This window comes from Diadema antillarum, unplaced genomic scaffold (genome assembly GCF_040938485.1).
Source record: "Diadema antillarum isolate AM-2024a unplaced genomic scaffold, OU_Dant_1.0 seq00000523_RagTag, whole genome shotgun sequence".
Taxonomy (NCBI): domain Eukaryota; kingdom Metazoa; phylum Echinodermata; class Echinoidea; order Diadematoida; family Diadematidae; genus Diadema; species Diadema antillarum.
The window spans coordinates 2,086,501-2,097,965 of NW_027271475.1; the positions used below are offsets into that span (position 1 = coordinate 2,086,501).

General features: G+C 40.8%; 1 protein-coding gene across 1 annotated transcript; it reads left to right on the top strand.

Moving 5' to 3' along the window:
• Positions 1-3,273: 3,273 nt before the first annotated feature.
• LOC139734369 (tubulin alpha-1D chain-like) lies at positions 3,274-4,843 on the top strand. The gene is made up of 2 exons (XM_071645161.1): positions 3,274-3,394; positions 3,711-4,843. The coding sequence occupies exons 1-2, from the start codon at positions 3,274-3,276 to the stop codon at positions 4,841-4,843; spliced, it is 1,254 nt and encodes a 417-aa protein (XP_071501262.1).
• The last annotated feature ends 6,622 nt before the right edge of the window (positions 4,844-11,465 follow it).

The following is an 11,465-nucleotide window of genomic DNA, read 5'->3' on the forward strand; positions in this document are numbered from 1 at the left end:
TAACGAACCTTCGGAATAACAAACATCACTTGTCTGATAAAATATGTGCTTGAATGATGCCCTTGGTAACAGTTTGTCCAGATCTGAACTCGGTGACATCGATGTTCGAGTTCTGGATACACAGCGGACCACTAATTTTCTTTTAAACGCGTTCATCAGTAACCGATTAGTCTCAGATCTTTTCTCCATTCTTACTAGTGTACAGAAAAATTAAGAGAAATAGTATACCCAGTGTCATTTTTTTATAGTCTTGTGTTTTCTTTGACTGTCTATTTTTGTTCTGTTACGTTCTGCTTTCGGTGCAGATATCAGATTTCGATGCTATTCGCTACGGTTAACAAATTTTCTGTTAATCATTTAACAGTGACAGATTGATCGCTTTATCACATCTTATCTCTTTTTTTTTATGCTTCTATACAAAAAGGAAGAGATGCAGCAAACCGGGGGGGGGGGGGCGTTTCATGAAGGAACTTGTCGGATAAAATGTCCGACAAGTCAATTATATCCGACAAGTTCAGAGAAATCAGCCAATCAGACTAAAGATTTTCTCAAAACTTGTCGGATATTATTGACTTGTCAGATATTTTATCCGACAAGTTCCTTCATGAAATGCCCCCCTGGTGTCACATATCTCTGTGCTTTCTTTGATTACCTGCTTTAATTTTGTTCTGTTGTGTTCCGCTAAGGGCGCGGATTGATTCCCATGTCATCGAATCTGCTGGTTTATGATAAGAAAAGACGTGGTGCTTTATTATCGTCATGACGCTTAAAGGAGGACTATGGATGATTTTCAGATTTTTACATTTAAACAACGACATGAGTTGGTTATATACTGGGTACAGAGTTGTAAATTTTATAATAATTTGGACGAGGATTAAGAATGTTTTGTAAAACTCATAACAAATCACAATGAACAATAATGATGGCATAGTAGCCTCACCTTACAAATACGTGAGCGGAGGTCAATGAAGCAGAACATAAAAAGAAAGCATGGCAAATTCTACACAGGTGAACTGGTTTAAAGGAATAACATTGCTACATTTCTGAAATATGCGAGGCTCCTACGTCGTAATCCTTGTTCAGAGCAATTTGGGGTTTGTTTTGTTTTGATTTGTTTTTGTTCTCTGATCAAGGACCACGATAAATTCCACAAAATCTATACATGTAGCTGTCGGTTTATGTACTACATATACGATGTCAAATTATGAAAATCGTCTGGAGTTCCCCTTTAAAGGAAAGATGATTCTTTATCTCCTTGTGTCTCTCTCTCTATATATATACCAATCTATCCATGAACGATTCTTTTATCTATTTATTTTTTTTTTCTCTCTCTCTGTTCATATCTTCCATGATCACTTGACGACAGGAACATTCATATCAACAGACTTCCCTGTCGACTTTTCTATTGATTGGATGGTGATCAATAAACGCATCAATCTATGACATTGGCAATGAATGACAAGAATTGCCCTCAAAATAACTCTGTTCACCTGGCAACCTCCCTGTGAGGCAGGAGCACAGACAATGGATCGAATCCGGCGCAAACACGAAAGCTCGCGCCGCCATTGGTTGCCTTCCCTGGATACGCCCCATGTCGGTCGTCTGTTTTTATTGACAACGGGGGCTGCCGCTGGCAGGCAAGGCACTGCCGTCGAGCCAGGTGATATACCAGCGAGTCGAGAGCTGGATGCGCCACTTACCACGGATTGCTTACAGCTCATCGCACGTTGCGAGCAGTTTTGTGAACCACCCTTGCCTTAACTAGCCAAAATGGTAAGTGCCGCCTGTGATGAATTTCAGAAAGCTTTTCCATTTTCTTCTGTGTTGTCTGCCCGTTACTTCATTGCACTTGAAACTCAAAATTCCAACAGTTTTTTTTATCAATCATTTTCAAAATGTTTGATTTCATATTTGCGTTGATGAATATGTTGATGAATTATGAGAATGAATTGGTGTCGATGTGAAGTTATCTTGCTTGAATGTTCTTCTGCATGGAGATGGTGAAGACTGAACAATTCATGGGGGGGGGGGTGGTGGAGGAGGAGAGGTATCAATACTAAAGGCAACCAAGGGTAAAACAGATGAAGATAAAAATTGTAACGATGGACACACATGTCTGACAGTTAATAGACAAGTGATGGTCCTGTATATGTATTTTCAAAATTTCGAGATATTTTTTTTGGGCATATCTGTCAACGAGCCTCTGTGAACCAGCTTACACAATAACCAATTGGCTTGAACGCACAGTAGCTGCTTAATGAATATTTCACATACTGCTTCATAGTTGTCATGACAACCAGAGTTCATTTTCAGGCTTCCATTTGCGTTCTCCTCACGTACGTCAATGCCGTTGGGTAGCAACCCTTTTACATTACGATACTTATGATCACTGGTGATTGTCTGTGTGTGTCTGTGTGTGTGTGCTTCTTAAGTTCTGTGTGTGTGTGTGTGTGTGTGTGTGTGTGTGTGTGTGTAGAAAATTGCAGAAAGTCACATCAACCTTTGTAGCCGAGCTTCAAAACATTATTTTCATCTGCTAATTAATCAGCTCGAGCGCATCGCTAAACTTCAGTCAGGTCTTCTGACTATTGTCATGAACTTTTATGTTGCTGATGTTTTGTTCTGCGTTCATTTTTCTTAAACTTGAAAGACGTTGATAACGGTTGAAACCCTTACATAACTCCAACAAAATCATTAAAATCAAATCAAAATTGTTATTATTTTCTTTTTATTCCAAAGCAACGCTTATGATTCGTAATTGCGATGTCATATCTATGAAAACAAGAAACATTTCTGTTTTGGGCCAAGTGCTTTTTGCCATTGTCAGATATTTGAATATTGACATTTCGGCAATTAGTCTCTTATTTCTTTTTTTTCCAAAATAGATTAACAGAGAACCTCCACGAAGGATACTTGTATATCAATTCTACAGGTTCGGATTACATACTGCAAGGTCCGTACACCATCAATGATTTTGCTTAGCTGATACACCAAGAAGCTTTGATAAATGTTTAGAACCGGACCGGAAAGGATGTTCTTAAAGAAACTGCTGAAAATCTTCAGTTGCCAGTTGATACTGACATTTTGATATGTCCTTTTATCTTTGCCTGTATACTGCTCAAAGTCGACATCGATTACAATCGTTTATATCACTGACTTTTCTTCCTACAGCGTGAATGTATTTCTATCCACGTCGGACAAGCCGGTGTCCAGATCGGCAATGCATGCTGGGAGTTGTACTGTCTGGAGCACGGCATCCAGCCCGATGGCCAGATGCCTTCTGACAAGACCATCGGAGGAGGTGACGACTCCTTCAACACCTTCTTCAGCGAGACTGGAGCCGGCAAGCACGTTCCCCGTGCCGTCTTTGTTGATCTCGAGCCAACCGTAGTCGGTAAGGACTTATTTCAAACATGTTTTGAGACTATGATATAACCATAATTTACTATGATTTGTCAAATTGTTTTTTCTTTTTTTGTTCATTTTAGCCAGGACCAAAGTATGTATTTCAAATAGCGGAAATGTTCTTATGTCAAGAATAATAAACAAAATATCTAACCTTACCTCTGTATCGCCTCTCGTGGGCAAAGGATGAGCATTGATTTCAGGGAAATAGACGTTCTATGCTAATCGTCTACGTTGTCTTCTGTCCCTAATAGAAAACTGTAATGATACAAGGCTCGTCTATGTTTTTTCCACTGCCTTACCAGATGAGGTCCGTACAGGAACCTACCGCCAGCTGTTCCACCCTGAGCAGCTGATCACTGGCAAAGAGGATGCCGCCAACAACTACGCCCGTGGTCACTACACCGTCGGCAAAGAGCTCATCGATCTCGTCCTCGACAGGATCAGGAAGCTGGCTGACCAGTGCACCGGTCTTCAGGGCTTCCTCATCTTCCACAGCTTCGGCGGTGGTACCGGATCTGGTTTCACCTCACTGCTCATGGAGCGTCTCTCCGTCGACTACGGAAAAAAGTCCAAGCTCGAGTTCGCCATCTACCCTGCACCTCAGGTTTCCACTGCTGTTGTCGAGCCATACAACTCCATCCTGACCACTCACACCACTCTTGAGCACTCCGACTGTGCCTTCATGGTCGACAACGAGGCCATCTACGACATCTGTCGGCGCAACCTCGACATCGAGCGTCCAACCTACACCAACCTGAACCGTCTCATCGGTCAGATTGTGTCCTCCATCACCGCCTCCCTGCGATTCGATGGTGCCCTAAACGTCGACCTGACGGAGTTCCAGACCAACTTGGTGCCCTACCCTCGTATCCACTTCCCTCTGGCCACCTACGCTCCCGTCATCTCCGCCGAGAAGGCCTACCATGAGCAGCTGACCGTTGCCGAGATTACCAACGCCTGCTTCGAGCCCGCCAACCAGATGGTGAAGTGCGATCCTCGTCACGGCAAGTACATGGCCTGCTGTCTGCTGTACCGTGGTGACGTCGTCCCCAAGGATGTCAACGCTGCCATCGCTACCATCAAGACCAAGCGCACCATCCAGTTCGTCGACTGGTGCCCAACTGGTTTCAAGGTTGGCATCAACTACCAGCCGCCGACTGTTGTGCCGGGTGGCGATCTGGCCAAGGTCCAGCGTGCCGTGTGTATGCTGAGCAACACCACGGCCATCGCCGAGGCCTGGGCTCGTCTGGACCACAAGTTCGACCTGATGTACGCCAAGCGTGCCTTCGTCCACTGGTACGTGGGAGAGGGTATGGAGGAGGGAGAGTTCTCCGAGGCTCGTGAGGATCTGGCTGCCCTGGAGAAGGACTACGAGGAGGTCGGTGTCGACTCCGTCGAGGGTGAGGGAGAGGAGGAGGAGGGCGACGAATATTAGAGCAACTCAAATGTCGTGATTATGGTCTCGTAACCAGACAACTCGCTAGAATCTCCTTTGCTGTCCAAAGTCAGTCGTAACACGTCATTGTAGTGAGAACTTGCAATAAAAAGATTCTCACATCTTTCAAAAGAACACCTCATCGCAATAAAGCAAGTATCTATAGAGATATCCTCAAGTGCAACTTCTTGAGATGAGATATAAAGCCTATTTGCCTTGTCTGTCTCGAATATAATGGTAAAACTGTAGTCATAATTTGATCTTAGTGACAATTTCTTACATCTAAATAACAAATATCTATAAAATTCCACGTTTAAGACATGGACGTTGTCTCCAGCGTTATCGTTAGACGAAGTTGCTATCTACCGTCAAGTGCTGTAAGGATACAGATGTAATCGTTTCATCAAGGCTCATCACGTTCATTATACACAGACTGTAGTATGCCTTCTTGTATCGAGACTACCTGAAATACATACACAGTACCTTGCTTGCACACCTTTCATGATGTCATTTTGTCATTGCATCTTTTACCACTTTCCAAAGCTATCTCTATAAATAGTCATTGTAGCTAGAGTGTGCCTCTTGTTCAAGAGTCTTCATTATCCGCTGGTTGGTAGAGTGCGCTGTGCTGCGGATGGTGAGGTCTGGAAAAGCTGAAGTAAATCATGCCTCTTTTCTTATATAGCAACAATAGCAACTGCGTGGTGAGCAGTGGAGTGAGTGTAGTGTGCATGAAGACAAACGTGTACACTAGAGGAGTGACGGAATTATCATAAAATCGATTGTGAGTGATGATGTACCCTTGCAAACAAGGCTTCAAGAAAATGTCCTTAACAGAATAGAGTGGGATTTACAGGACACAAACGAGCGAGAGAATTGAGAGATTTGTGTTGAGATGAACGTACACGCAGGCCGAATGAATGACTGGATAAATGGGTATATTGGTCCACACGTGTAGTGGTGACGAATGTGCTGGCCTGTTTGATACAAACAAAACAATAAATGAATTGAAATGGCATGTGAGCGGTATGGTTTTAAGATTTTGATTCCGCGTTTACCACACATTTAGTACAACTGGACTTTTCTTCTGATGCAAAAGTCAGTATAAAGGAAATAAATTTTGCATTGTGATATTGTGACAATAAGAGAGATTTTCAATTCTCAGGTAGATCGAGTTCAACACGCCTCATCGACCGGTAATGTACCAGACTAATTAAATCACTCCCATACCACAGAACACTCCGAGTCTCAGTGTATATGAATAAAATTAGTTAGCTGGATGATGCCAGTTTTAATTTTGATTAGTTTTAAAACTTTTTTTTTTCGTTTTGTGTTTCATTTTTTTTTTCTGAGTCTGAGCTTTCGCTCTCAGCAGAATCTTCGTCAGAGGCAAAATTACTTTTTTCTTACCGTTTTTATTTTTTAAGAATTGTATTTTTCGTATTTCACATTCACAATAATACGAGGAAGCATGAAAGGTGAGTCTTCAATTCTCTCTTTTTCTTTCTCTCCCTCTCTTATTATTCCCACCATTTCTTTCTCTTGTTGTCCGTCTGCCTGCGCGTTACACTATGTCCACGTACAGTCAAACCTGTCCATAGCGAGCACCCAAGGGAAACGGAAAAAAGTGGCCGTTATAGACAGGTTAAAATCTACCGCGGGAAACAAAATATGTGGCCGCTGGCCGCGTTAGACAGGTGGCCGCTATACACAGGGTCTTTAACAGGGCTTTTCTCTCGGGGGATTTTTCAGTGGCCGCTACAGACAGGTGGCCGCTAAGGCAGGTTTGACTGTATATACCTATGTCTATGACTCTAACAACCGAGCGATAGCATGCAGTTGGTTTCTAGCTCGCTTATGCTTGAATCGCTCATTACGTGATGTCGACATATCATATCAAACCTTGTCACGACATCGCATGATTTCATACCATAGCAAATCTTCCCACAAATGTATGTCACACATAACTATTCATTATCTGATGTATACTTCCCTGCGATGAAGGGAGCAGCTGGTTGCCATGACTACGAAGCCCTGCCGCTCAGACTATTAAACCCGTCACGTTTCGCTCTCAGACGTCACGTGACCAGCGACGATGACTCATAGCCCCGATATACGACGTCGTCTGATATGGGCGCTGCCCTCACTCACTGTGCATGTCGTCAAGTGCACCCCATCGTCGCTTGCTTCATCGTTTGTTATGCCTTTAAGCCAACAGCAGTGTGAAATTCACAAGACACGGACTGCTCTGCGGTCGTACATGGCATTGATGTGTGCATGGCAATTATGAATATTTTAGCCTTGCTACCAGGCTGTCATTAATGTTACTCCGTTCGGAGTACTTCTTTATAGTCATACACAGTGAATGATGTATAGGTTGGTTCATGTTTAATCTGGAAAGACTTAGGAATTACCCATAATCTTTTTGTTTAATCCATAATGAAAAATAACGCAGTACGGTTATCGATCTTGTAATTTAAGGCTTTGATTCGTAAATTAGTTAAAAATGATTAGTATGATCCATTTATGACAAAGCATATTTTTCTGCAATACAAGTTTTTGTTGTGGCAGAAGACATGTCACATATTTGACCTAAGGGCTTATCGCCTCAGTTACGTCTTTTGTTGCAGGTAAACTTTAGACATCCACAGACACATAACAATGATAAGACGTGCATGGGAAAGAAATTAGGTAAGTGATCTTTAGACTTGACGTTTTTAACAAATGTATAGTTCATGAACCAGCCGCGACAGACTTGTTCTTATGCTGAGAGTCAATGTGCCTGGAATACCCATCGACTTCATTATCACAGTAATTTGCAACATAAGGAGCGCGCTTTGACTCTGATCGCGCTTAAAGTGAAGGGTAAACTTCAACTGCGCAGTGAAATAAGACTTTGCTGATTACAAAAGAAATGGAGGATATATGTCGGTTTCTATTCCAACTTTCAAAAGCGCAGAGTTGAAGAGACACTGATGTGTACACGAAATCATGAGGTGTAGGGTCAGTGGCTGTGGTATGATGAGCAGAAAATCTTGAGGGGCAAAAGTCTTTCACTTTATCCTCACTATACCTCATATTTTCGCCGTCTTTCATGCCTTAAATGAAACTATGGTATAGGCCTAGTAAATATGATTTTATTTCTGCATTTTAAAGTAAATTAAATGTTAGAATGGTAGTAATCGCAAACAATTTGAAAATCGTTGATTCTTCAATCAAACCATTACGAAAAAGGAGACTGCCATCTTTATGTTAAAGGTACTGTTTACCTTTGGGAGCAGTGATCTATAAAAAATGTTCGAGTTATCACATTTGAGGCATATGTGTACATCAATTGTATCATAAAACATCCTACATACTGTATGAGAATTATTTCGCAATAAAGTCTAAAATATCAGGAGATATCACTATTTTTCTCAACAAACCATAGGCCTAACTGTGGACGGTTTATTCTAGAAACAATTCTATCACAACTATTGTTCACATTTTGTATGTTTAACAATACTTGACATTGGTTAAACATTCTTACATTGGTTATGTCTATCCCTAACTCACATTTATCTCTAGAGCTATTTCGAAGCATTATACAAGCTAGATTTTTTGTTTCATCTGCAAATGGTAAATAATGCCTTTAAGCGGAAGCTTGATTTTGATGACGGCTTCTTCATTAATATTTCATTATTCAAGATGGCCTTTATATCACACTTCTGTTTTACTTTCAAAAAGGGTCTAGTATTAATTCATACTAGTGATAAGAGCAAGGGAGGGGTTGGGGGGGGGGGGTAACTGCCCCTGCTGCGTGCGACCTTCGTATCATGATATTATGACGCGATTCGTGCGTGACACACGAACATTTCAACACCTATACTTCCTTGGTTTGAGCGACAGCACATGCAACATACATAGTAGTAGTCCACATCTTGTGTCCGTATGTATTACAGTGCTCACGAAAGAACACTTCTCTATATGTTATAAGGCATTCTGGTCCATGCGTGTCTGCATACATCCGATATACAAGTTTACAATTTGCCGGTTGTTAATTTTTGTTACCCATCAATGTATCCGTTCTTTGTTCTTGAAGTTAAAGTCGACACTCCGTTTTCAAGTTGATTGTCAATGTGGAGACTAGAGTAAACACAAACAAAATAGCACAAGTTTCATTACAAAAAAAAAAATGATGGCAAATCTTAGGTATCAGTGTCATGTGAAACCATACGTGACATCTGCGATGGATGCGGTGTGGCGTTTGGCAAGCAGATGCACAACAGCAACTCATGTGAAGCACATGTTTTGGCTAAGAATCCCGAAAGAATTCCAGGAGAGTTTTCATATTTCCTTTTTTTTTGACGTAAGTGTCTATTCAAGGTTCAGTCTCCCGTTCAAGAGAAACATCACTGCATAATTCAAGTTTAACTTGTGTAGCTATCATGAAATGTGCGCAAATTATGGAAATACCTTTGAAATTATGGTAGCTGAATTCCCCAGCTCCCCCCCCCCCAAGAAAAAAACAAGCCAAAAAAAAGTAATGATATGTTGTAGGATTTCGTCAGGTTCTGATTCTTAACATTGAAAAAATTACATTCTTTCCTGTACCCGTCATTTTTTCCTTGAAAGGGGGAGGGGTGTTATAATGGCACCCTCGTGACATGTCGTGAAGTGTGTGTTACAGGTGAAACAATACAAAGAAATACACTTCTTGACTAGTAATTTCGTGAATGAATGCCGTTGTTTATCAACATGAGTATGCAGAAAATCTTTAGCCTGTTCCCAATCCATCACGCGCATTCGACCAGCATATACATGTATATGTACTGGTCGAATACTATACTGATAAGTAATATTCCTAAACAGTTTGTAGCTGTTTTTTTTAATCATTCTTTACGACCTACTTTCTTTGTATAATCAGTATACACACACACACACACACACACACACACACACACACACACACACACATATATATATATATATATATATATATATATATATATATATACATTTACGTATTGTATAATATTTTGATAGTGAATGTCCATCTTATGGACTTATAAGAATTAACAAGCACTGCCATCCAATTGCCAATACACAATATCTTTATTCTGTGACATGTCCACATATTTCCCGGGTACAAACACGACGATTATCAGTACAATGTGATGCATATGTCAGGCCATCTATGCCTCATTAAATATTCCTCGTTTGGGAAGCGAATAAAGCGTGTACTGAATAAAACATGTCATTACCGCTACACGAATATCTCACCTCCATTAGTCCCATACTACGGTCTGCTGCTATCACTGTGAGTAGAGTGAGAGAGGGGGACAGAGGGGGACTTGATTGGGCCGGGCCGGATATTGACTGAAAAAGAGAAAATATGAGAGATAATAAAAAAGGGAGACAGAAAGAGAGAGAAAGGGAAGTCCATTCAGCAAGTATATATTGTTATAGGGGGTGCTGTTCGTTATTCCGAAGGTTTGTTATTCCGAAGGTTCGTTAATCCGAAACACACAAATTCCCTATATACCTAGAGGTTCGTTAGTCCGAAAATGAAAAAGGGTTCGTTAATCCGAACATTAAATGTGGCGTTATTCCGAAGGTTCGTTATTCCGAAGGTTCGTTAATCCGAAAATGAAATAGGGTTCCCTATTCCGAAGGCTCGTTTATCCGAAAATGAAATAGGGTTCGTTATTCCAAAGGTTCGTTGATCCGAAGTGATATAGGGTCCGTAACGAACCTTTGGAACAACGAGCTTTGTTTCATTTTCGGATTAACGAACCTTAGGAACAACGAACCTTATTTCATTTTCGGATTAATGAACCTTCGGAATAACAAACCTCATCATATTTTCGGATTAACGAGCCTTCGGAATAACGAATCTTCGGAATAACGAACCTTCGGAACAACGACCCTTCGGACCAAAGAACCTTCGGAATAACGAACCTTCGGAATAACGAGCTGTAACTGTCATAGGTATTGATGTCTCCCACACCGGCCACGTAAAACAAATCATAATTCCAAATTCAATTCAACTTCAAACTTAATTTCAAAATTTAAATTCAAAGATAACAGATTATCATTATTATCATATGGAGTTGGAGTTAACTATAGCGTGTGGACTTTTGCACATACAATTCAATTCAATTCAAAGGTCTTATTTTCACTTCTTTCAACAGAATGTACAAAAAGTATAAATTCGACATGCGTGTGAAGGAATGATACATAGATAGCAAAAAATAACATTTGTCAGTAGTCATTACAAAATGAGACATTTTTCATACAAACATATTTATACATTCTGCGAAAAAATGTGGAGGTACCCACTCAAAAGACTATGCTTGTACAATGTGGGCACCTCACAGGAGAAAAAAATAGGTGGAAACTTAATTACAAGTGTGCGGGATGAAAAAAAAAAGAAGTGGAAGAGGGGAAAGGGAGGAAACAGAAATAGAAGTAAAGAGACGAGACAACTAAAAACAAAAAGCCTAGATCAATCGATACATTCAAGATCAAACCAACAGAGACTATTAGCCATATTAGAAGTGTAGAGCGTGGAAAGCGACGAGAAAGTGATATATACAATTGTATGGAATATTGCTGATAGCGGAACATGTTATCTGTTCTG

Bases quoted from the DNA above. Each gene is read 5' to 3' on its own strand.
- LOC139734369 (XM_071645161.1), top strand. From the start codon at position 3,274: ATGCCTTCTGACAAGACCATCGGAGGAGGTGACGACTCCTTCAACACC. The intron at 3,395-3,710 runs GTAAGGACTTAT...CTGCCTTACCAG, and splicing joins TCTCGAGCCAACCGTAGTCG to ATGAGGTCCGTACAGGAACC.